At 37.5% G+C, this 27777-nt stretch overlaps 2 protein-coding genes across 2 annotated transcripts; both read left to right on the top strand.

Moving 5' to 3' along the window:
• The first annotated feature begins 2880 nt into the window (after window positions 1–2880).
• On the top strand, window positions 2881–17045 carry hck (HCK proto-oncogene, Src family tyrosine kinase). The gene is made up of 13 exons (XM_088407390.1): window positions 2881–3097; window positions 4980–5112; window positions 7734–7767; window positions 8561–8654; window positions 8733–8828; window positions 10954–11057; window positions 12501–12650; window positions 13049–13201; window positions 13272–13454; window positions 14032–14108; window positions 15059–15212; window positions 15372–15503; window positions 15841–17045. The coding sequence occupies exons 2-13, from the start codon at window positions 4996–4998 to the stop codon at window positions 16041–16043; spliced, it is 1497 nt and encodes a 498-aa protein (XP_088263516.1). The 5' UTR covers window positions 2881–3097; window positions 4980–4995; the 3' UTR covers window positions 16044–17045.
• A 444-nt stretch (window positions 17046–17489) lies between these two features.
• On the top strand, window positions 17490–26146 carry tm9sf4 (transmembrane 9 superfamily protein member 4). Its single transcript, XM_088406863.1, has 18 exons — window positions 17490–17535; window positions 19561–19671; window positions 20261–20360; window positions 20443–20599; window positions 20813–20957; window positions 21432–21555; window positions 21621–21736; window positions 22617–22728; window positions 22872–22942; window positions 23039–23171; window positions 23286–23367; window positions 23466–23541; window positions 24132–24215; window positions 24318–24493; window positions 24579–24642; window positions 24771–24890; window positions 25069–25158; window positions 25784–26146. Exons 1-18 carry the CDS (start codon window positions 17518–17520, stop codon window positions 25931–25933), a joined length of 1929 nt encoding a protein of 642 aa, XP_088262989.1. The 5' UTR covers window positions 17490–17517; the 3' UTR covers window positions 25934–26146.
• The last annotated feature ends 1631 nt before the right edge of the window (window positions 26147–27777 follow it).

Below are 27777 nucleotides of genomic sequence, written 5' to 3'. Positions count from 1 at the left end.
ATTTGCACTTTTCAGTTGTTTTTTTTATATGTGCGCGCACTTCGTTTTAGTCTTTGAGATGCTGATAAGTAGTCAACGTTTTCCTGTTTTGGTTCCGTTAATTAAAGATATATTACAGAATTACTCTTGGTTTTCCTGCCAACAGTCATTTGCAACTTTAATATACTGGACGCTTTAAATGTGCGGAAATGTGTGGCACGTCAAAAGCAACATAATGCAGACTATGGGAATTATAATCCACTAGCAGAAGTAAAAAAAAGTTCGAATCATATTTGGGGAAGGGAATTATGCAAAGTCGTGTGGTGTGGTGATCTTAGATCATCAAGTTTATCAACCGTTCAAAGTTGCTGAATGAAGATCATCACTGTGATCTTTCACACACACACACACACACACACACACACACACACACACACACACACACACACACACACACACACACACACACACACACACAAAGATGGATGGATGGATGGATGGATGGATGATAGATAGATAGATAGATAGATAGATAGATAGATAGATAGATAGATAGACAGACAGACAGACAGATAGATAGATAGATAGATAGATAGATAGATAGATAGATAGATAGATAGATAAGCTCAAGCTAGCAAGAGAAATATCCACCAAGCTAGCTATAGATAGCAATCAAGCTAGCGATAGATAGATAGATAGATAGATAGATAGATAGATAGATAGATAGATAGATAGATAGATAGATAGATAGATAGATAGATAGATAGATAGATAGATAGATAGATAGAAAGATAGATAGATAGATAGATAGATAGATAGATAGATAGATAGATAGATAGATAGATAGATAGATAGATAGATAGATAGATAGATAGATAGATAGATAGATAGATAGATAGATAAGCTCAAGCTAGCAAGAGAAATATCCACCAAGCTAGCTATAGATAGCAATCAAGCTAGCGATAGATAGATAGATAGATAGATAGATAGATAGATAGATAGATAGATAGATAGATAGATAGATAGATAGATAGATAGATAGATAGATAGATAGATAGATAGATAGATAGATAGATAGATAGATAGATAGATAGATAGATAGATAGATAAGCTCAAGGTAGCAAGAGAAATAGCCACCAAGCTAGCTAGAGACAGCAATCAAGCTAGCGATAGATAGATAGATAGATAGATAGATAGATAGATAGATAGATAGATAGATAGATAGATAGATAGATAGATAGATAGATAGATAGATAGATAGATAGATAGATAGATAGATAGATAGATAGCAATACCGGTGTGCGTTTTACAGTCCGGAAAATAAGGTACTCAATTGTTGTGTTTTTGACAGCAGTCATTATCCTCAGATCAACACTGACTCATTCAGGCTCATTGTGGTTGAGGGAACATGAGGACAGCTGCAGGGTCACCATTCTTTATCCCCTTGACTCATCTTCCATGATCTTTCAACAATTCTAAAAGTCGTACATTCTACCTTTCACTGTTTTCCATGTCTCTTTCCGTTACTCTCATCTCATTTAATTTGTATCCTCATCCTCCCTTCGCCCGTATTTGCATCCTCATCCCCCCCGCGAGGTTTCAGGGGAACTTCTAATCCCGGCTCCTGATTAAGGATTATGCTCCAGAGCTGATGCTTTTCTCTTGTGTGCCATTGGCGAGCTGCTGTTATCCCATTGCACCATTCACATGCAACACACACACACACACACACACACACACATGGCCGCCTGACCCTAGAGAGAGATGCCAAGCAACATTTGGGGAATGAAAAATCAAACAAACAGATATTCAGCATATACTCAATTCAAAAGTTTAAACTCATAATTCATAAAAGACAATTTAAAATAGAAGCTCATGTAAAATGTCGCTGTACATCTCTACAGTGCAAATGCATATCAAAATCTTTAATCTTATCAGTTCTGACCGTGTCTTTCTTTGTCTTTTTTTGTACATCATCAACAATTTCAGTGTTTATGGTCTAAGGCAGTAGTTTTCAAATGGGGGTATTAGTACCTCCCGGGGTACTTCAAGGAACTTCAGGGGTATTCTAGATTTGAAATAAAACAAAGAAACAAACATGCAAAAATCCTTTCAAAACTTATGAATAAATTACTTGTTTCAGGAAGATATCAGTTCATAAAACAAATTTAATGTTGAATTCATTATTGTAAAAAGCCAGATTCTCCCCGTATTGGAATGGTTCCACCCAACTTGTCCTGTGCCACCTCTCGTTACCTGTCAAGGTAATGATTTATTTATTATTTATTTATTTAAATGTAATTTTTATATAAATATATTTTTAATTAATTTATTTTTAATATTGCCCTCTCTCTCTCTCTCTCTCTCTCTCTCTCGCTCTCTCGCTCTCGCGATTTCTTTGTATTTATTTTTTTTAGCCCGAAAATGCTTTGCACTGCTTAAGGGGTACTTGGTTAAAAATATATATCACAGGTGGTGCATCACTCTCATTTTAAGGAATCTTTTGTATGAAATTTGAATGAACTTTTATATACTGTGTATTTGAGGCTGCAACATAGCAACATATAGAAAAAAAAACAAAAAAATAAGAGAAACAGGCTGAAGAAATTGTTGTTGACTGATGAATCTTGGTGAGGGTAAGAAGGAGGGCAGTTAATGTTTGAGTGGGGGATGCAAAAAACAGTGGGTGGATGATTACGTAGAAAAAGATGCCGCTCTCTGGCGACCTCTAGAGGTCAAACTAAAAGATTTAAGATGGTTAAATGAAAGCGCTCGTGTGGCCTCATTTTTGGGTGAAAAAAATCGTATCCAGTAAAATTGCATTCTAGGATTAAAATACGCGCTTTAAAAAATAAAAAAGGGCGAAAAAGGAGAAAGAAATGTAAAGGTGGAAATTTCTGCGAGCTGGTTCCCCTTTTGGTCGGCTCGTTCAAGCTTAACGGCACACTCCCTCAACTTCCTAGTCCAAGTCGCAGTTGCTCTGCGGTGCTCCGCATCTTAAAAGCTGGCAAAAAATGGAAGCTACAACGAAATGAGGAATAATTTCGGCCACGGGACTGGCAGAAGAATCGCTATCTTCTTACGTTCGTCGTTTTAGGGGTGTGCAGTTAAAGCGGCGGTGAGTCTTTTTGAAAGCGTTGTGACGTCACGGTAAGGTCCCCTCCAAAAAAACAAAAAATACCCTCAAACATCAACTTTTATAAATTTTGAGTCATTTAGAGTGACTGATAACTCTAAGAGAATTTATGATTTGGAGTTTCAATCAACAAGACGTGGGGTCAAGTATTTTAAACAATTTTCAATTTGGCGAAAGTTATCCGTCATTATCGAAGAACACAATCAACATTTTGTTCCGCTCAAGAGTTTGAGTTTTTTTTTTTTTTTTTTTTTTAAACACTGTTTCCATGTTTAGTCATCATAAATACACTATCTCTCGCGGAACTGCTTTAATCCTCGGAGGATTAATTTTTGAAAATATGTATGACACGTGTTTTATATTTATTTAACTTGGGATAAATCCACCCCTATTTGTAACTCTATTTTTAAAAATGCAAAAATTACTTCATACCATGACCCTTTATGTTTAATTCTTTATTTGAAAATAACAATATTCCAGACAATTTACCTTAGTAACCCAAAAACAAATGAAAACGTAAACTATATTTGTTATGGGCCATTCATGCTAAATTTTAAAATTTAAAAAATGATTATATCAGACCTGTCACATAACTAAACCGTTTGGCCTTTATATATTCTTTTTCTTACTTTTTTTATGTTGGCAGAATATCGTTACAGGAACTGCAGATTTTATTCATTTTTAACAGATGTTACAAGGAATTCTACATTATTTTTAACATGAATTCAACAAACAATGTATATCTGATCTAAAAAAGAATAGTTGTATATTTGTGTTTCATCACATGAATTCAAATTCAGATTTAACAATATGTACAGTATAACCATGAAATATAGGAAGGTATTGACTGAATATTGTGTTTATTAAAATGTTTTGATGGCATTAATGCAAAAAAAAAGCATAACTATGATGTAGTTTAAGAATAAAACAAGCACGAACAATCCTTATCTGTGGGATTATGTTTTCCAGTTGCAGGGTTGAGAAAAGGCGTCTCAATGTCAGTGAAATTTCCTATCAGCAGAGGGTTCAATTTAAATCCAGCATCCCGTGTATGGGATGCAGGAGGAATCAAAACAGGAAGTAAATAGAAAGACGGAAAGGTTTTGTGTGGGGCCTTACTCAGCAAAAAAAAAAAAAAAAGTCCCCCGGTAGTAGTATGGCAAAGTGCTTGATTTGATTTTTAATAAAAAAAAAAAAATGTTGATCAGGTTAATTAATCACGATTAAAATTCAATTAATTGTGTAGCCCTAATATATATATATATATATATATATATATATATATATATATATATATATATATATATATATATATATATATATATATATATATATATATATATATATATATATATTTATATATATATACATATTATTAATTGAGTGAATACATATCATAAGCAGCCCAATTATTTTTCCTTGATTGAATAAGAGATAGAAAACAACAATAGCTCAATACAAGGTTAACTTTAGGACTTCAGGTTAACTTGAGAAAGGGGGTAGATCTCTGTGTGTCACCCCTGTAGGTTCATTTGAAGTTCATTTAACTTCTGTCTGGTGTTCTTCCTTTTTTTTTTCCTCCTTCACCTGAATGTCCTCTTGTATCGATTTCCCGGTTCCTGTTCCTTGGTCAGGCTCATCTTAAACCCATTTTTTTCCCCCTTCCATTTTATAAGAATATACCTGTATATATATATATATATATACATATATATATATATATATATATATATATATATATATATATATATATATATATATATATATATATATATATATATATATATATATATATATATACACACTGTAAATTGTACAATTGTACAAGGAATTCTTAAGTTTTTGTCCTTTCTGTTTTCCTCAGGCACAAGGACATCACGATGGGCTGCGTGGGCTCAAAGGAGCGAGAACATCTTCAGAAAGGAGACAGTGATGTGCAGAAAAGCGCGCAGACAACCCACTATGTTAAAGATCCCACAGCAGGAACATCGAATGCAGTAAGCGATCACTTTGATGGAAATGTAGTTTTTCACTGAGAAAATTTAACCCCGATTCCACCTGCTAAAGATAGCAAACGTATTGATAATATTTTCACTTGTGGAAGTGGCATTTCAGAAACACGCTACCAAATTACATTTGCTAATATGTATACTAGGTTAAGCTATTAAAATGGGGAATTTTTCATAATCGATCAACCCTTTCGCTTTTCTGCTTGATAGTGAAAACAACAACTCATTTACCACAATTCAGAATCAATATAAAATGTCCCCAAATCGATTTTATCAATTCAAACAAATCTGCTTCTTGTCACGCACTGCACAATGAAAGGAAAACATCGCATCACACGCCAACTTCAAAATAAACGCACCAAATAACACATGGACGTCAACGGCCATCGTTCACTTTTATTTTGAAGTTGGCTTTCACAGCAGTGGTTGCAACCAACTAGCTTTACTTAACAATTTATCTTTTGCTCCTTTTGGCAACTCCGCCATTAAAAAAAAAAAAAAAAAAAAAAAAATCATTGTTAAAAACGTTTGGAAACTTTCAAAATAAAATAATGCAAATAACATTATATATAATAATATTATTACATTATTTACAATATATGTAACATGTAATATATAATAATAAATATTGTTGCGATATAAGTTGCGAGACAAGCGAAGATTCCCACCTCTATTATTTATGAGTTAGGTGATTTTATCTTAAAGTATCGGGTTTTCATGGATCCTGTCGATACTAACTGTAGATACTAAAATCTAAATATTGTATAGTGCGAAATCTTGACACATTTGCCGAATCATAAAAGAACTATACACCAACTATACCAACTATACACACGATCTTTGTCAATGTATTGAAATTGATTGAATTTTTTTACAAAATTAACAGTACTAGTGCATCAATACTCAATGATTGAATACCCAAACTGGTATCGGTCTGAGAAACAGGTATCAAACGCTTAATATCTCCACTAGGGTGAACTGAGAGGCAAAAGATGGGGTACACCCTGAACAGCCAATCACAGGGCACATGTAGACAAATGAGCATTCACGCAATTTAGTCTTCAACTAACCTAACTTGCATGTTTTGGAAAAAAGCAAGAAAACCCACAAAAGCACGAGGAAAACACGTGAACGCCACACGAGGAGGCCAGTGGCCGGATTTGAACCCACAACCACCCTTCCAACGCTCACCTTTTCACATTCAATCAATCAATCGTATTAATTGCTCGCCGTCTTTATTTACGTTCAGGGAATTTGGACATTAAAGGACTTTGACGCGTGTCACATGGCTAGCGGTTGCATTGGCGCTATCAAACAAGTTTGTTTCCTCCGGACGATGCTTCCTGTCTTTCACCAAAAGTGTAGAAAGAAGAATTGACGAAAGCAGAAGCGGAGCGCGGAGGAGGCCGGAGATGCGTGATTAAAACCTCACTGTTAAGCAACAGCTAAGATCAGTCAAGCTGGAAACGCGGCGTGATAGCACATGCAGCCACTTTTACTTCCTGCTTGCTTTTTAGAAACTTAGCAAGTGAAAAAGTAGCAACGGCCGGGACTCGGATGTTCTGATGTCTGTCAGATAAACGATTGCAAAACGTTTGGTTATTTATCATGTTTTCAGAAGAATAAGGAGCACCTAAAAGCCTTCACTTTTTTTGAAAAAGCTGACAAAAAACAAGAGTTTTCACTTTTTAGGGCATAGGTGTCAAACTCCAATCCTGGAGGGCCGGCATCCTGCATGTTTTCCGGTTTTCTTTCCCCAACACACCTGATTCAAATAATTAGCTCATTAGCAAGCTCTGCGGGAGCTTTGAAATGATCCCAATCATTTGAATCAGGTGTTTTTGAGGGAAAAGGTTTGAAAATATGTAGGATACCGGCCCTCCAGGACTGGAGTTCCACACCTGTGTTTTAGGGGGATGGGAAAAAAAAAATTAATCGGCATGAAAATTCTTCAATTTTTACCTCTACATGTATTTTTTTGCAGTTAAAATTTTCATTCTACCCTTTTTGAAAATGTTATAAGCTTTATGCTTTATGATATGTGTCAATTATGAAGCGATTTATATGGGAACAAAAACGATTTTTTACAATGAATCCAGAAACAGTTTTTAAACAAAACTTGAATGTTTTTGGTTGCAATTTCATTCATCAATTTAGTATTAATATTGAAAGTTAATATTAACATTGAATCATATTCATATTCTTTTAAACTTTTAATTTGTCTTGACCTTGATCTCTAAAGTCTTTTAATTTAATCAAGAGTTTTTTTCCCCCAATCTTCAGTGGATACTTTCCACAAATCTTATTTTCTGATCGTCTCTTAATAAAGTTTGACAGGCTCATCTGATTGTTTTGTTGACACTCCCTTTAGCGCTGCTCCATCTAGTGGATGCATATCGCAATCCTGGCAACTACTGTAGCTTCTATTCTATGTGCCTTATACCGCAGTGCACCTTATATATAAAAACAGTTTTAAAATAGGCCATTCAAAGAAGGTGCTCTTTATAATTCAATGCGCCTTATAGTGCGGAAAATACGGTACTCAAATGTCATGTGTAATGTTGAAACTCACATTTTGATTTGTCTGTCTCGTACTTTGTTTTTCACAGAGCAAGACGCCATCCAATGCAAATTTAACAAATGGTTGGTACCACCCTCTTTACATATTTATACTTTATATTGATTTTTTCTTTCGTTAATGTTAAAAAGGATACTTCTTATGTATACTTATATCATTTTTAAAGATAATAATCATATTTATACACAGTGTAAGGAGTTTGGGAGGGCAAAATTTTGGGCTTTCCTGGAACCCATTCATTCACAAACCGTTTATTTTAAAACATCAATATTTTACTCTTAAAATAAACACTGTAATTAGTGACAGATTGCGATTCATGTCGTATTTATAAGGACCTATGTTTTAAAATTATTCCATATAAATGTTGAAGTCTTACTTTTGGGGCATTGGTCATTTAATTTCTTTTTTTGGTATTGACATTTCGTGGCTGCCACGCCCCCTTCATGACATCCAAGCTACCAGCTACGAAACAATAACAAAGAAATCCAAATTTATGTCCCCAGTTGGGATTTACAACATCATGAAAGTCAAAAGTAAATGTAAACAGTATTTAACATAGCAAAAGGTAAGAAAATTATTAAACACAAAAACAACAATTATTTCCTTGCTAACAAGGAAAATGCGTGGTGATACCAGAGGTTTCAGGCAGCATTTTTCTTCCTGGAAAGCTGAAATTTCAAACTTCCTTGTTTTCTGGGCTACATCTAAAATATAATGTCCCAAAAAAAGATTGCACATGTTCCCTTTTCATTTATGATTAACAAGAAGTTACACATGAAACGCTTGACACAAGTTGCTTTTCATCCAGGAGCACTGAAACATACATAAGAGAATTTTTCTTCTCCCATGTTGACGCAGGAGACAACATTGCTATAGCGCTCTACGATTATGATGCCATTCACGATGGAGACCTTGGCTTCAAGAAGGGAGACAAACTTCGAATTTTGGAGGAGTAAGTAGAAAGTCACCAGTGCTACATCTTTATTTTTTTTTTCACTCAATAAAATTCCGTGGTTGTCTCTTTGTATAGATCGGGCGAGTGGTGGCGAGCGATGTCCATCAGTTCAGGTCGAGAAGGCTTCATCCCCAGCAATTATGTTGCAAAAGATACGCTGGAGGCTGAGGAGTAAGTAGACTAACACAAGACGATTATGGGCAAAATAATCACCGTTATTCATCACGTTTGCTCAAACATGTCTATTTTGTTTAGTATTTAGTTTTTTTTAAACAAGCAATATATCAAAAAGGCTTCAAGGTTTGATGCTTGCATAGAAAAATAAACTAAAATGAAGTAAATAATAATTAATGGCAAAAACTTGGCACACGGGGCAACACAGCTAACGTACTTGCCGAGTGCAAACCTATGCAAAAAATAAGCGTGCTTAGAACCAAGTACATTATTAACTTTGAAGCAAATTTTAATCGATGAGAATCAGCTTAATTATCCATGGCAGCCAATATCCTAATCGCGATTAAAATTCGATTAATTACGCATCCCTAAATGAGACCTTCAAATAAAAACCTGATTTTCAGCAATTATGTTGCAAAAGATACGCTGGAGGCTGAGGAGTAAGTAGATTAACACAAGACGATTATGGGCAAAATAATCACCATTATTCATCACGTTTGCTCAAACATGTCTATTTTTTTTTTTTAAAACAAGCAGTATATAAACAAGGCTTCAAGGTTTGATGCTTGCAAAGAAAAATAAACTAAAATGAAGTAAATAATAATTAATGGCAAAAACTTGGCACACGGGGCAACACAGCTAACGTACTTGCCGAGTGCAAACCAATGCAAAAAATAAGCTTACTTAGAACCAAGTACATTATTAACTTTGAAGCAAATTTTAATCGACGAGACAAAATTAGACAAAATGTCCTTGTCGTCATTTCAAACTGAATTTATTCCAGTCTCAATCGACAGCTAGCACTGTATTTATGTATTAGGAGTCAGACATGTGGGAAACACTGCCCCCTTGTGATAAAATGGCAAAGTTCCTGATTTGACTTCGAATAAAAAAATAATAATAATAAAAAAAGCTTGACTTTTTATACATTAATATCGCCAAGGATCAGCTTAATTATCCATGTCAGCCAATCTCCTAATCGCGAATAACATTCGATTAATTACGCATCCCTAAATGAGACCTTCAAATAAAAACCTAAAAATCGTACGCTGGCGTGTAATGAGGAGAAAAGTGCCTCTTGTTGTCATGTAGTCGATAAAAATTAGCGGAAACATCCTATGATTAAAAGCTAGTGTTGACACTAACATCACCAAGAGTTTGTTTTCTTTCACTTCTCTATTTTCTATTTTAATGGATTGACTTCATTTAGGTTTTGACGGCATCTTTTTCACTTAACCACTGCTCATGCACATTTACACAAATGTTATTTACGCTTTCCAAACAGGTGTTGCAGAACAACAACAAAATGAGATTCCCCTGACTATTCCATATTCATATTTTATGAGCTTTTTTTATCCTCTGTAGTAAAGAAAAAAAATGTACTAAAACTTCATTTAAGCCTGAGACGGTTTCATACTTTGATATCGTGATAAGTGTCAGATTTTGCCCATAACATATTTTTTTTGTCCCACAAAGGCAAACTGTGTGTCATATTTCTAGCATTTTTCGTCACTTTTTACATCGGTGAGAGATAAGCTATTGCAAACTTTTATTTGTTAAAAAACAACAAATCCGCCATTAAAATAACTAAACAGATTTTTTGACAGTTTTTTTTTCTGGCTTCTGATTTCAAAATGGGTTGTCAATGAATTTGTTGTGTATATGTAATAATGTAAGGAGATGATGATTTATTGATGCATTCAATTGGGCCCTCAGAGAGATACCATAACTATGACGTGGAAAATCATTTTCACATCCCTGTTTTCAAAAATGACAGATTTGGCCTGCGATGTAATATCTTAAGATGCCTTCATGATAAATCCACAGTTTACAACCAACACCAATCACCAATATTACACATGTTCAAATATTCATGGGTCTAAAAAAATAAACGATTTTCTTATTTTCTATCATTACATTACTGTATTCTTTTATTATATCACATATTTTGAGGATAAGCAGCTCTAGAAAACGGATGGATGGATTTTACAAGACCGGAGCTCAATGTTATTTCAATAAATTCCTTTGCCAGGGAAGTAAAGTCAAATAGAAGCGGAACTTTGAAAGTAAAGGCAGGACCGATATGCGGTTTGTGCTCTCATGGCTGTTTCCTGTTGATCAGGTGGTTCTTTAAAGGCGTGAGCAGGAGAGACGCCGAGAGGCAGCTGCTGGCCCCTGGGAACAAAGTAGGATCGTTTATGATCCGCGACAGTGAGACAAATAAGGGTGAGTCAAGTATGGTGCATACTGTAAATTCAAAAACTTTGTAGAACCTCAATCAAAACGAAATCATATGATTATTGTTGGAGCAACCAACTTCTGCACATGCTTACAATTTGCCATTAACAGAGGCTTTTTTTTCTCACGTTTTGGCATTAATGTTTGCCGTGTAAAATTTGGACTTTACGCTAAACTGAGAATCAAGAAGCGGCGATCCAGAATGGTTTTTGATTGACGCTTCATTGTTTTTTCGTTCTATTTTATCCGTGATTCGTTTGGAACCACGGAAGGAAAAGTTATGTCAAGTGGCGCAACAGCATGACTTAACATGCCGACCTTCAAAATTAACACACCGAATAATACATAGACGACAATGCAGTCGCATTATCAAACTTTTATTTTGAAGGTTTTTTCTCAGAACGCTGCTTCCGTTCTTTTCAGCTTGACACCGCCAAGTGTCCGCTAAATTGCTGGTTTGAGGATGAGACGTATGACATATTCAAATGCAGTCGGAAATTTCAATCTCGTATGGAATAAAAGGCCATTGATGCATGATTAAATATCCATCCCATCCATTATCCTCACAAAGGTCGCAGGCATGCATTAAACATGAATAACTGTATTAATAATATTAATAATTATACTTGTTGTATTGTAAGTATTATGCTGTATTTTATTGTTTGCAATAAATTGTTGCTTCAGGTCCCTGAAGGGAAAACTGCAAAAAACAAAAAGTTTCACAAAATTGTGAAATTGTTCTTCAAATTAAGGCAATGATTTACAAAAGTGCTGAGCGAAAAAATTATATATATATATATATATATATATATATATATATATATATATATATATATATATATATATATATATATATATATATATATATATAGTTACTTGTTCATACACATGTTGTATAAAAGCAACTGAATACATGTTTGATTAAATGCTCAGAGTGTTGCAAATCTATGTATAGTTGTATCATACAAATATTTAAAAACTGTCATTTTAGCATGCAAACAAATGAGGAAGTAAATAAATGCTTCATATTTTGAGTGCAAACAAAAGAAATGTGACCGTCATAAAAGTAGAGCATTAACGTTTGCTAGCACTGGTACTTCTTTCTTGTTATATAAGAAAAAGCTGCATGTCATTCATGAAAAATCTTTTTGTCTGAAAACGAATTTTGAGTATTTTATTTCAAATCTGCTCTAGATGTACGAAGACAGCAAAAGTTATTGTTTGTGAATTTCATTGTGTAAAATCCATGACTCTGTGGTATTTGGTTTGGAATCGAGTCAAAACATACGGTATATAAAAACAACAATAAACATGAATATATTTGATTCCTTTTTAAAGTAGCCAAATTTGTTTTATAAATTACCTGCTCATATAAATAGTCAGAGGAAAAATCCTGTTTTGTATTTTTTCCTTCTCAATCTTTGACCACAGGAAGTTTCTCCCTGTCTGTTCGAGACAGCGACGGCCCATCCGGTGATACGGTTAAACATTATAAGATCCGTATGCTGGACAACGGAGGATTTTACATCTCTCCACGGATCACCTTCAGCACCCTGCAGGACTTGGTCAAGCATTACAAGAGTGAGTACGACTTTAGCGGTACGGTCGATTCGGTTTATTGATACGACAGCATTCATATACGGGTTCTTCGGCGCTTCTCGATGATGTTTTGCAAAGAGAAAGCCTTTTGCGCCTGATTATAAATTAGATTAAATATAAAAAATGTTTGTATACCGAAAACTATCTATTTTAACAAAATACATAAGCAATATAAATCAACTCTTTTTTTTACAGTGTTCATACAGGTTACAGGTTAGTCTAAAACTGAAAAAAACCCAACTAAGTGCTTCAAAGTGCCTGAAATAAAGAAAAACGGATGCAAATCCTTTGTTTTATTGCAAGTGCATTTCACACGGCAAAAAACTACGCAGCTTGTGGACCGCAACTTATCATACGAATCCATTTCTTATTGGCTCCAGAGCAAGGCGATGGCCTTTGTCAAACCCTGACCAGCTCTTGCCTGAGTCCTAAACCAGAGAAGCCCTGGGAGAAAGACGCCTGGGAAATCCCGAGATCATCGCTTAAACTGGAGAAGAGGCTTGGCGCCGGTCAATTCGGAGAAGTCTGGCTGGGTACGACGCAATCCGGCATTTGCTGCACTCCTGCCGTCCGTTACCTTACCGTTTGAACGTTTGTTTTTAGCGACATACAACAAACACACCAAGGTAGCGGTGAAGACCATGAAACCCGGGAGCATGTCGGTGGAAGCCTTCATGGCTGAGGCCAACCTGATGAAGACTTTACAGCACGACAAGCTGGTGCGACTCCACGCCGTGGTCACCAAGGAGGAGCCCATTTATATCATCACGGAATTAATGGAAAAAGGTTAGCATACGTCTCGTTGTACTAAATCAAAATCATGACGTTTCATTGCGACTTTTCGTGAAATAATCATCACGTACCATCTTTCGAATACTCAAACGGATTATACAGGAGTTTGTAGTGTTATATCTGTCAGTTTTTTAATCTGATACACAAGAGCAGTAAATGCATTTGTAGCATGAACCATCCAAAAATAAACATTTATCCAAAACTATCTACAAAGATTAGATTTTCATACATGTGTGCCTAAATGATTGAAGAAAAATAATGCTATCAGACATCAATAACATAAGTTATATGAAAGTGTCTGACCTCGAGTGGCTTTGTTTTAGTCGCGTTAGGTTCAAATATTTCACCGATTCGTCACTGGACTCGAGGCTTTGCAATCAAAACATTTAGCGGGAATTTCAGAGGGTCTTCAGCCCCCCCCTCAAATACCGCTGGAACACTACAATTTTGCAGCAGGCTTAAACCAATGGTGAAAAATAAATTCCCAAAACATAAATTGGGAAAACATTGCCTGACAAAATAAGTTGACATCCTTTTTACTAATATTGTTTTCCTGTGCTTACGCATGCAGGTAGTTTATTAGACTTCCTCAAGAGTGATGAAGGCAATCGCATCCCACTTCCCAAACTCATTGACTTCTGTGCTCAGGTAAGAGTCCCTCATTAAGAGCGTCAGCCGTATAATTACAATATCTTGGGTAATGTTGCAATGTGCATATGAATGAATTAATTGAACCATGCTCGTAGTGAAACCACAATAAACAGCTTGTGTTTGTACCAAGAGAGAAAAAATAATAATAGTTCAAAGTAGGGCTGTGTGATATGGCCCAAAAATAAATACCGTATTTTCTGTACTATAAGGCGCACCTAAAAGTCTTGATTTTGTTTAAAAATATGATAGTGCGCCTTATAATCAGGTGCGCCTTATATATGGATCAATGTTGAGATCGGGATTGGTCGATGGGGAGTGAATTGATAAAGTAAATTTTACCTGTTTCTTTTGTGTGTTTACAGTTAAACAAGGTTGCTCTATTGAGTTATTATACTATTGAGAGTTTAGAGTTATGATTTGAGTTATTATTATTACTTTGAGTATTACTATATTGTGATTGCACTGGACGAAAAGTTCCCCGATATAAATGTTGCACTGCATGTTATACTTTGCTGTTAAAAGATAAACTGTCACGGAAATACCAATAAAATAAAACATAAGACAGTTGTTTATTCATTTTGGGAGTGAATGGATTTGTTAGAAAGCTGCTTTGGAATCTACTAATAAAGTTTGACTGCTTCCACAGTTGCGCCTTATAATGGGGTACGCCTTATATATGGAAAAAGTTTGAAAATACGTCATTAATTGAGGGTGCGCCTTATAATCCGGTGCGCCTTATAGTGAGGAAAATACGGTACATCTTATTTTCTTCAAACATTTTGGATGTCTACAATTTTAATCAATTTCAATGGAAGAAATGAACATCAATCTTTATTTAAAGATTTGATTTATTTGAAAAAAATCCAATTGATTTATTTAACTCGCTTCTAAATTCAACCGCTAACAATTGTGCGCTTACTCTTGTACCGTGACGTGTCTTTTCCCAGATAGCAGAGGGTATGGCCTTCATCGAACAGAGAAACTACATCCACCGAGACTTGAGGGCCGCCAACATCCTGGTCAACAAGTCTCTAGTTTGCAAAATTGCTGACTTTGGTCTCGCCCGCATCATTGAAGACAATGAATATACAGCGAGGGAAGGTGAGACATTCGACGGTATTTTTTTAACTTTACGGCGCTGCAGATGGTTCGCCGACCGTCCAGCAGCAGCTGGCATCTTACATTTTAAAGTCATCTGTCAAATAACCGAAACTGAATTTGAGGTTGATTCCATTGGATCCTATTTCAATGGTTCTCCAGGAGCAAGATTTCCCATCAAGTGGACGGCCCCCGAAGCCATCAACTACGGCTGTTTCACTATTAAGTCGGACGTCTGGTCTTTCGGTATTTTGCTGACTGAGATCATCAGTTATGGACGCACGCCGTACCCAGGTAACCGTTTGAATGTTGAGGCGGTATACTTTGCGATCTCGCCATTCGTCCTTCCAGCCGCATTTATTTGTCATAGAATGCATTGCAGCTCTCAGCCTTTTTCCAGTGATGGACTGATCCAGAGGAACAAAAAATAGCAAAATTCAAGAGGCATCGTTTTCCCATCACCAATAGCCAGCCCTGATGGTTGATGGTTGATGGTTGATGGTTGAACATAACCAAGATAGGAACTGGCTTGATTTTCCTGTGATCATAAAATATTTGACATCTGAGATAAATCCATCAGGAAATTGAGGAAATTGTCCGTTTGACGTTCAAGAAAAAATGTTCTTTTCAGGGATGACAAACCCGGAGGTGATCCGTTCTCTGGAGAAAGGCTACCGAATGCAGCGTCAGGACAGTTGTCCCAAGGAACTCTATGACATCATGCTCCAGTGTTGGAAGAATAAACCCGATGACCGCCCGACTTTTGATTACCTGCAGAGTGTCCTGGAGGATTTCTATACTGCCACAGAGAGCCAGTACCAGCAGCAACCATGATTTACGACATCTTTTTTTTTTATCTCCTTTCATGATGTAGTATTTGTACAAAAACTTGATAATATTTTCCTGTGTCCCCTGTCCATCCATCTGTAACTTTCAATAATGTGATGTCTCAGCAGGCTGTGGACAAAATGTCTTTGAAAAGCGCCACTTTTAATTGTGAATGATAAACGATTGTTTTTCCGAGATGTTGTGGTCAGAGGGCAAAGTATTAAGTATCGCCAGTAATCGCAATTTGCACAATGGATTAAAATGTATTTGGGAATATGAATTGGGAAATAATGCGGTAAAAAATGAAGGACTGCTAACTAATTCCAAATTTGGAAAAGAATTTACCTTTACAACAATAGGCACTTTGATACACACATCATTAGTCGCTATAACAAAATGAAAACACCGCACCATTCAAATAAAAAACATGAAAAATCATTTAAAGCAATGTGCCACTCAATAAATGTATTTTTAAATGAATAGCTCTTAATACTGTTCATCAAAAACAAAGGGTTTCATTGCATATTGGTGAACAAAGTAAAAAGTAAATCAATTTATGTTGTGGCTTTTTTTGAGTAAGTTGTGATTTTCAACATTTCTTTTTCTACGTGCCTTTGCTGTGTTTAAATATATTTTGCTTTCTTTTACTTGCGATATCAGTATGTTGTATCCATTTATGTTTTTTTTTTCAATTAATAATTTGTCTTCAATTTGGAAAAGAAAAATAATCTCAGTCATACATATTAGCCTTCATTTTGCTCGTTGGAAAAATAACTTACATTTTTACCGGAGGTAATTGGTCACATTAATAAAGTACTAAAGAATTTGACTTTTCAATTGTCTTTTAGGGATTAAGAAATGATGACTGGGTCATAAACATATATAAATATGTTGAGTCTATACCTAGAATTAAGAGCCCTTTTTTTTCCAAAGTGAAATCCCTTTGCTTATTTTTGTAGTGGTGTATCATTGTCCTGAAGACTCAAATAAAATATTTTAATAGTTAAACATTTGTTTATATACCAGCTTTGCATTTCCATGAAAACAAGAAATTGTGAATGGACGTTGTTTATTCATATACTGACAATACATCTAATTACTCGGATTAATTAATCATTTTAAAAATCGACTTGACTAAATCATGGAATTGACGTTTTGTAAAAGTGTCAGGCTGCAGACAAGTTTACTATAGTTACTAAATGCAATTTAATTGAAAAATCAGTTCACATCATTGTGAACTTTTTAAATAAATCAAACCTAAATAAATATTTGTTGGGCATAGTAATTGAAAATTGATTTAATTCTCCAGAATTAGAGGAGAAAATCGAGATTTTTTTTATGGGCGTTTTGCCTATATCTTAAAATATAATTGTTATTTATTTTTCAAGTCCGGAAGCGGACATAGACATAGGAGGTTAAAAAAGAGGGGGGCGTGGGGGGGAAGACGTTGTGGTGACGTCATCTCTGACACGTATTCAAAATGGCGGCCGCGGCTATGGTAAGTGCAGTAGTAAGTAGTTTTTCCTCTAACCAGAAATTCTCGAATGTCTTTCCAAATGTCAAGACAAGCGCAATATTCCGATTGTTCACCTATGTATTAATGTCACTCGTCAGGTAACAGTTTAAAAACGAATAACGATGCGATTCTTGTTTGCTGTTGACTCGCTTGCTAACTTCCTGGTAGTTAGCTAACGTCACTTAGCTTCGCTGATCGTGGCTGCTAAAATCGATCTTCGCGTATTTGTCAGGTGCTTTGGACTGTCCTGCCAAAGTAGCGGAGACCAGGGACGATTTGATTAAACTGTCATTCATCGGCGTTTTCTGTAAATACAAAAAAATAACCGGACTTGGGCTCCCATCTTAGCTGTTATCATCCCAGGCTGCATCACTCATATCGCTGACGGTGCAGCCCTTGCTAACGAAAGATGGTAACAACAAACCAATGTTGGCCAAGCTACTTGGAAATGAATCGAGCTAACTTTCCTGTTTCCCGTTGTCCTCATTTTCCGTGTGTCCTGGGGTCAATATGAAACAACGTGTCTCATTGAAACAACCTGTCATTCATCACAAAATGTGTCAATACTTGAGTTTTCCCTCTTTATTTGGATTTCTACATCTTCACTCTCAAAGACTTATTCAATCATTTTTTTTAGAGTCCATACATTTATTTTTTTCCTCCTTAGTATTTGGCTAAAAATGGGTGGCACTTAATGGGTTGTTTCGTTCATTACAAAAAACCCAAGTGTTTTTAGAGTCAAGTTCATTTGTATAGCACCGAATCACCACAGTCCCAAAGGGTTTCACGGATGAAGAGGAAATCATACAAAGCTTCACAAATACACAACAGCATCTCGTAAACAAAATTCCCAGAAGAGGAAGGAAAAACTCAAAAACCCCATCTGGGGAAAATGAGAAACCTCCAGAAGGGGCCACAGGTGCAAGGAGCCCCATTTCCAGAGTCAACATGATGCATTAGATGCCGAGTGCTAAAAATAACACATTGTACCGTATTAAGCAGTAAGTGTCCCGTGCAAAGATGCTTTGACGGCAGGCGATCGGTTAAGATCCTCCTCACAATCTGGCCGGGTGGGTCCACCCTAACAAAACCTGCATCAGTCGATGACAGCATTCAAAGCATCTCTCACCGTGTAACCCCCTCTCCAAACCAGGCGAAGGAGAAGGAGGAGGCTGCGGCAGACAGACCCAGAAACCAAATGCTTGAGTGTAGAAAATTTGTTTTCAGTCGAGATTTAAACGATTTCTACTCAGGTGTTTTTAGAGTGTATTTACTCAAAGTAATTGATTACCTTAGTACTTAAATTAATCAGTCACTTTAGCACGTAAATATATAAAATTGATCATATTGGTAATTAATTGCCCATAGTGCTTTACTACTTCAGACTCTAAAATCATTTGGGGCAAAAATAGCCCAATTGTGGGTTTAAAAAAAGAAGAAAGCAACAATTTTAGGTTGTCTTGTACAAAACGCCCTATTTTTCTGGGTCGTCAATGTGCATAACAGAGAACCCAGAACGTTGGCCCCAACCCATCATTAATTTTAAATCAACAATTTTGAAAATGTATTTCCCCAAACTAATTGATTTTTTTAAAATTTTTTTTTAAACACAGTGGTGGGTCATTTTGACCTTTGGTCAACAGGCAGGTTAAATTAAGCTTTTCCACACTGTGAATATACAGCAAAGAAATTCATACTACTCCACAATCAAATGACAAGTTTGGTCGGAGTTTTCGTCCAGTAAATGATCAATTAATCGATTGGATAATTGTGAAAAGGGCCTTGGATCTTGAACCTTTGTCATGGAGTTGTTTGTTTCGTGCATTGTCCAATCAACTGCCTTATCAGATTCCAAGGGTCTTCAGTATTCATTTTTAACTGCGTTTCCCTTTACATCACTGATTTGTATATTTCTCCTAGTCTTCTCCGCAATCCTTTTTTTGTATTCTACACTGATAGATTAGTTTTAAGTGATTTCTCACAGCATTTTTCATGTGTCTGATGCAGGAGACGTGGTGGGCCTTGCTGCTTTTATCCTTGTTGCCTGTAGCGTTGTCTTTCTATGTTCCCGGTGTTGCTCCTCGGGATTTCCACGAAGGGGATGTTGTAGATATTAAGGTAAGAATACGCTCGACCTCTTAGTCGGAATTTGAGTCTTAGGCAAGGTTCACACTGCAGCCGGAAGTGACACAAGTCCGATTTTATCGTCACTATCCGACCTGTATCGGATCTTTTGATGGCAGTGTGAACGACACAGATTGTGTGGTGCTAAATATGATTCCGTCTGAAAAGCCAGGTCGTATGAAACCAACTCGGATGTAACAAACGTGTAACACGCGTCACACTTCTGCACTCAAAAAGGTGGAAGCAGGTTGGAACAAAACGTAAAAATAATAGTGGATAATAATAGTTTGAATCTTTCTGATTGGACATGTCGAAGGCGGAGGTTCTTTCTGATTGGACAGAATTTGGGGACACTACTGCCACCTAAGGACTTGGCATGCTTATAAGTGATTGAAACCACACTGCTGAATTCGTATAGACACGATTTTGTTAAATAAAGAAACAACAACGAGGGGGAGATTATGCGAGTTTATATAAGACGTTTAGACAAGTCCCGAGGACTCGCGCGGCTCCACACAAGAATGTAAAGAGAAAACTGGTTCTGTGCTTGACTTGGTTTGGTTTGTTCTCATTTTTTTGTCAGGCTGTGAAGATGACAAGCTCTCATACCCAGCTTCCTTTTGAATACTACTCCCTGCCGTACTGTAAGCCTCAATCTGTTGTCTACAAAGGAGAGAACCTCGGTGAGTTTTGGCCAGCGCCACGCCAGTCTCAAGCGATGACGTGTAATCGTTGCAAGTCTGACAAGTCATTTTTCTTTTACAGGCGAGGTGCTGCGCGGCGACCGAATCGTGAACACTCCCTTCAATGTGGAAATGAACAAAGACAAGAAGTGCGAGGTGGTGTGCGACAAGAAAACACTCAGCAAAGAAGAGAGCAAGTTGTTTGCGGAAAGAATTCAGGAGGAATATTACGTTCACCTGTGAGTATTTCTCACGCTTTGTTAACAGAGCCGACAACTCCCGGTGCAAACTCAATGACTGCTGTACACTGCATTGCATTACATTAATTCGTTCGGGACGCGATTGATTTCCGGGATCTGAACATGATTTTTGAAATGTCAGACATTTCCCTGGACCTGGAGATGTTTTCCACTAAGCAGACCAAACCCCATAACTTTCCTCTCCTCCTTTAGTATTGCAGATAATCTGCCAGTAGCCACCCGCTTGGAGGTGTATCTCAACAGAGAACCGGGAGCAGAAGAGGAGCTTAAGAAGGACATGATTAAAGATGTCCAGTTCGAACATGGCTACAGGCTGGGCTTTGTGGACAACAACAAGGTAGATATTGTCTGCCTTTTGGAAAGTCGAGCGTTGTATGTTGTTAGATGTTTTTGCTTCTTTTGACTGGTGTCTTCTATAATATAAATGATGGTGTATACTTAATAATGCATACGTGTCTTACAGCTAAAAGAATTGTGGAAACGCTGCCTTGTCCAAAGTCTGCACTGTCCGCTCTAGAGGTGTCCAAATTGATCAATCGACAACGAATCCATTATCAAATTAATTGACAACTTTTTAAGTACATACTAATCATTTCCAGCCATTGTTTAACTTAAAATGGTCCAAATTCTCTAAATATCAGCCTCTAACACTCATTATTCTCAGCATCTTTTGTTTTGTTCAGAGTAGAATAGAATACAATACAATAGAATGCCTTTATTGCCATTGTACAGCAGTTATACCAATTCTATTTTTGTTTTTACCAGCGCATTTTACATACTAATTTTGTGGCTTTTCTTCCCTCCCTGGCAGGTTTATCTGCACAACCACCTTTCCTTCATCCTCTACTTCCATAAGGAGAAGCTGGAAGAGGGGGAAGAGCACAACTACAGAGTGGTGCGATTTGAGGTCGTACCCCAGAGTGTAAAAGTAGAAGGTCAGCACTTCTTGATTGGCTTTTGTCTGAATCCACATAAGAACCTGGCCTGTATGTGTTCCCAGATCTGATGCAAAATGAGAAGACTTGCACCTTGCCGGAGCCCAGCGGTTCTGCTGCGCTGGAGATCGACCCCGCCAAGGAGAACGAGGTCCTCTTCACGTACTCTGTACACTGGAAGGTCAGTGAGTCTTGTGAGGTTTCTCTGAAACCAGAACACATTTGTTTAGCTTAGATCTGTGCCCCCAACTTGATACTCGCGTACAACTGCTGGGTGGAAAAGCCTGTCGAGCTGGTCCAGCAGCAGCCAGGACTTTTTTTTTTCTTGTTAAATGAGGATTCCGAGAAACGTATTTTGACCAACGTACACTTGCGCAATGCAAGATATTGCTGTCTTACCTCTCCAAACTCATTTAAAAGCTAGTGACACTTTCCAAAATCTAGTGTACAACTCATATCGTTATGCAAACCGAGCCGACCGCACCGCTTCAAAGCACACATTTTGAAAGGAGCCACTACCTGAGGGCTTTTTTTTTCTCCCCCCATCAATCTCGCTGCAAAATTTTAAGCATTTACCAAAGCTCTCATGTCGTACATCAGCCAGTGAGATTTGGGACTCCGCCCCTTAAATGAAGAACTACTTCATTTGCTTCAATTGTTTTGCAGAATTTTCATGAGGCCGTTTCCAGAGGTATCGTTGTTACTTCTTACTACACGAGCATTATAAGTGAAAAGTGAATACAAATTAGGTATGAGCCTCAATTACAATCTCAATTTTCTTGAACCATTCGATTTTTGATTGATTTTATCGGAAGAAATAAACCCAACATACTTGTTATTATTTGAAAAAATATTCAGACAAAAACTATAGGGCGTAACTTCAAGTTATTGAAGTAGTACATCAAGATATTAAGCTAGAAGTGGCAAAAGGTCAGCAAAATGAGTGTACTTTTTGTGTCTTCTTCCGAAGGACTCCTTTAAATTTAAATTTTACTTAAATTCTGCGTGACGAATTAAGATCGAAACAAGATAAGAACATCAGTGTCTTATGACCTTTGCAGGAAAGTGAGGTGAAATGGGCTTCCCGATGGGACACCTACCTTACCATGAGCGATGTGCAGATACACTGGTTCTCAATCGTCAACTCCGTGGTGGTGGTCTTCTTCTTGTCTGGTATGGTTTTTCAGTCAGCAACCCCTAGTATGGTACATCTCTTACTCGTTAAATGTAACCTTTTTTCTCATTTGGTTCAATTACTCCTAAAATATTTTACAACTATAAATCTTTGTGTGACTGTGCTGCACGTCTTTTCTCAGGTATCTTGAGTATGATCATCATCAGAACCTTAAGGAAGGACATTGCCAATTACAACAGAGAGGATGATATAGTACGTTTCTGGTGAAATGGGAATGATGCTCAGCTCACCAAAAGCAGGATACTATTAGCCATCTTGATATATTTTTTTCCGTCTGGCACAAATCAGGAAGACACAATGGAAGAGTCGGGATGGAAGAACGTCCATGGCGATGTCTTCAGGCCACCCCAGTATCCCATGATTCTCAGCTCACTTCTCGGTTCGGGAATCCAACTCTTTTGCATGATCCTTATTGTCATCTGTGAGTATTTCTTTCATTATCTGGAAGCATACTCTACATAACAAAATGTTGAAGGCTTTGCTATTTGGATAACAAATATTCATTAATAATGAATGTATGAATGTCTTTGTATAGTTGTTGCCATGTTGGGCATGTTATCTCCTTCGAGTAGAGGCGCTTTGATGACCACTGCATGCTTTCTCTTCATGTTTATGGGGTGAGAGCCACTGACTCATGAATCCTCACCGAGAAGGTGCCAGAAATCAGCTTGTTGTTTTAATGTTTTTTTTTTTTTTTTTTTTTTTTGGGGGGTAGTGTGTTTGGAGGCTACTTTGCCGGAAGACTGTACCGCACACTGAAAGGCCACCGGTGGAGGAAAGGAGCATTTTGCGTGAGTGTTTAGCTTCTTATCACAGGGGCACCTTTTTGAACTTCACCTTTCAAAAGTGGCACCGGGGCCTTATCCAATATTTACGTTGTAACAGGTTGCCTGTTAATGTCTTGAAAAAAAAAAAGAAATATTGTCAAGTACATTTTAAATTTAATTATTGCAAATAACTCACGAGTGATGGTGGCATGAAGTGTCAAATGCTGGTGGCCTCACGTTTTTCTGCATGATGACTGAGATAAAATGGAAAAAATACATTTTTAAAATATAAACAACAAAAAATGCTTAGAAATGTGTCAATGAAGAAAAATCAATGTTTTAACATGGTTAAAGCTCCAATATGTTGACTTTTCTTGATAGGGCCCCTCGTAAAATGTATATATGCTTTACAAAAGCCTGGACTTTTAACAAAAGTGTTTGCAGGTTTGTAAACAATTCTGCCTCCACTCAACGTATATTTCCGAACATTTTTCCTGACCATTGAGGCGCCGCTCCAAGATTGACCGCATTAGCATGTCTAAGAACTAACCAGATGTATGATCGCTTGTTATTTGTGAGCCGTCTGCTGAGAAGGTTTGCGTTCAATCCCACAGACGGCAACTCTGTATCCAGCTGTGGTGTTTGGAATCTGCTTCGTCCTCAACTGTTTCATCTGGGGAGAGCACTCCTCCGGGGCGGTGAGTGGCCAAAGTGTTTATCGGCTTCTGACAGCATTGTCTTTATCGGTCGCGACCGTGACATTGTTTGTCGAGCCCTAATTTTTGTCGGCGCGGCATCAGGTGCCCTTCACGACCATGCTGGCTCTGCTGTGTATGTGGTTCGGTATCTCCATGCCCTTGGTCTACCTGGGCTACTACTTTGGTTTCCGCAAGCAACCGTATGACAACCCCGTGCGCACCAACCAGATCCCTCGTCAGGTCCCAGAGCAGCGCTGGTACATGAACAAGTTTGTGGGGTGAGTGTTGGACACCTCCAATCATCTCGTTTGGCCCGCTGACTGATTGAAGGCCTCTCCGTGTATTTTCTCTTTCTTTGATTAGAATCCTAATGGCTGGGATCTTACCATTCGGTGCCATGTTCATCGAGCTCTTCTTCATTTTCAGCGTAAGTGTGATTACTCTTGCGAAAGGTTTGTCTGTCTCCTTGCTGACATCTACATTCGACCGTGTTCATTCCTCACAATGTTCGCAAGGATGCGCGTTAACGTCCACGTGTGACTTTGCCATTCTTAGGCCATCTGGGAGAATCAGTTCTATTACCTTTTTGGCTTCCTGTTTCTGGTCTTCATCATATTGGTGGTCTCCTGCTCTCAGATCAGCATTGTCATGGTTTATTTCCAGCTGTGTGCAGAGGTATGTTTTTTTTTTTTTTTTTTTCCCCTTCCCAAATAATGATTTAAATATTCATATGTACATACAGTATTAGTGTTTGTTTGCGGGATTATCCAGGGATTGTCAAAGGGCACATCTTGCTCTTGGCGTACACATTTTTTTACAGTGTGTTTTGTGTTTCTCTCAACGTTCGAAAAAGGACTACCGGTGGTGGTGGAGAACCTTCCTGGTTTCAGGCGGCTCGGCGTTCTACGTCCTCGTGTACGCCATCTTCTACTTTGTCAACAAGGTAAAAAGTTCACACTTTACTGTCAATGGGCTATTTTTGTGACTCAATAATAGTTGCTCCACTCCAAGTAATACATGGATGTTTATGCAATAGCATCATCAGGCTTTTATTGTGATGTTTTTCCTCGGAGCAACAGTTGCATTCCCATTAGCTTGACCCACCTAGCTGCTGAATTGAGGACCAGACCTATGGTACATTCAAATGCAGTTGTTTTTTTCAAGCTCAGAATAAAAAGCCATTGATGCATTAAACATCAATAAAAAATAATGCGTTAATATACGAAATAAAATTGTTTAATGTCCCCGGGATAAACCGATTAGAAGCCGCATGGCCCTGTTATGTTTTGATATAGCCCAAAAAGCGTTGACTGCGGAAACGATCGATTCATCAAACAGCAGGAAAATAAGTAACGATCACTTCACAGTTGATGTTGATGTGAATTCCCTCGCATTAATGCCTCCAAAAAGTTTTCATCACCGCGACTAAAGTCCAAAAAATGAGCAGAATTGATTGTTCTTGAAACATCCTTGCAAGACTAACCCTGATTGGTCAGAATTCCTTCTTGCATGCGCTGGGAGACAGACATGAAATATGACATCTTGCGCCGTGTTGGTTGCTTCCACAGCTGGACATTGTGGAGTTCATCCCGTCGCTCTTGTACTTTGGCTACACCGCCCTGATGGTTCTTTCCTTCTGGCTGCTAACGGGCACAATCGGCTTTTACGCCGCTTACATGTTCATCAGGAAGATCTACGCCGCCGTCAAGATCGACTGAATCGGTTGTTGCTGCTGCTGCTGTCCTCGTCTTTTTTTTTGGTCTCATTTTACTTTTTTTTTATACAAGTATTTTTTATTGTCCAACAAGCACTGACTTGTGTGTTGAGGCAGGGAAGCAAATGAATTGCTTTATTTTTTACCCCCTCAGTATAACAGCTCCACCCACTGGCAAGATTGGGTAAAAGGCGGTCTCCTTTCTTGCCACCCCAGCTTTTTTTTTTTTTTTTGGGGGGGGGGGGGGGGGGGGGGTTGGGGGGTTGATATGGAGACTCAGAGAAGGTTTACTCTGATGGAACTGTTTTCGTTTTCAGATGGTTCGCCTTGCGCACGACACACAGTGGGCCAAACAAGGTTTTTTCTGCACATTTGTTTTTTCTCTTGTGTGTTATTTATCAATGTTTTCAGTTCAGCTATCGCTACCATCTTGGAATGATTCTCCGTCGGCCTCCAATGTGCTTTCATCCAAATATTGCCAGTTTCTTCATGGTCACCTCGGGTTCCCCGGAGAGACTTTTGCCGAAAGAGAGGTGAACTCATTGCGGTTTTGTGTCTTACGTTGAACTGATCGACAGAATGCGTACGGCATATTAAATGCTTTTTTTATGAATGGCGGTTCCGTATATTTTCTGTGTTGACCACTTAAATCACAAGTGTAGCAAAAGCATCTATTCCCTCGAGCGCGTTTCATTGTACCAAATAGGTTGTTGTGATGATTGATGACATGTTGTGAAAGCAGTGGTTTGAGATTTATTCAAAACGCATACCGAGATTGTGTTTAGGATATATTCCAAGCATCCCACATGTGACTTGAAAAATCACTTTTATGCTCATTAAATGATAGATGCAGTATTTTTAATCCAGAAACCTTTTTGTTTTACTTCCCCGTTGTTCTGGGTTTAAATAAAGCTACACGTTTTCCGACAGTTGCTGGCAGTTTATCATATTTTATTTGAAATAATAATCTTTAATGAATAATCTCGTAAAAATTTGTGAATAAGATACTTGTCCTGACCACTATTGAAATGCCTTTGAGTTTGAGCCGAGGCACATAACTAGTGATGGACAAATGAAGCTTCATGAAGCACTTGTGATTCTTTTTTCATTCCTCTAGATGGCACTCTTGGTTCAAAGAGGCAGGGGAAATTCTTAAACCAATCAGTTAAGAACATTAATTTGTTAAATTAATTTATAATCATTAATTAGTGATATTTATCCATGTGAAAGCCCTGATGTTTGTAATTCTCCACAATGATTTAACCATTTGTATAAATATCACAGTAATACTGTTTCAACTGCTGTGCCATAGAACAAAAAGGAATGTTTGTTGTACAGTATTTTAATGTTGGCCATAATGGCGGTAAGCTTTTTTTTTCTTTGGTGGTGGGTGACCAAATTAATTCAAGAACGGCTGCAATAAATCCGCGAGATGTGGTGACGCTACCAAACAGCAGGAGGCGCATTGACACATGATGCAATAGACGTCTTTTACCACTAGATGGCAATCAAGAGATTTGATTTAAAAGCGAGAGCATGCTGGCAGATGTTTCCCGCACCCTCTTGTGGAATTAAACCCAGCCATCCCATTTGTATTGTTCATCATAATAAAAAGATGAATTTATTATATTTTTCCCTGATACATTTGCGCTAACAACCTTTTGAACAGCAGCTCTGAGCACAACAGGAGAGGAGTGTGTGCACCCCACATGCTCAGCCCTCCGCATGCCAATTTGTTAAGTAGTGCAAGGAGAACGACATTGAATCGTTGATCTACTTTTGTCTCTTCTATGAGATGTTCATTTGCGTACAGTTTGTGTCTTCGCAACAGTTCTCAAATAGTGAGGC

The sequence above is a fragment of the Hippichthys cyanospilos genome, chromosome 2 (genome assembly GCF_059441005.1).
Source record: "Hippichthys cyanospilos isolate Australia breed blue-spotted pipefish chromosome 2, RoL_Hcya_1.0, whole genome shotgun sequence".
In the NCBI taxonomy this organism is placed as follows: Eukaryota; Metazoa; Chordata; class Actinopteri; order Syngnathiformes; family Syngnathidae; genus Hippichthys; species Hippichthys cyanospilos.
The sequence above is the reverse complement of the archived record's forward strand: the minus strand, read 5'-3'. Positions and strand labels throughout refer to the sequence as shown.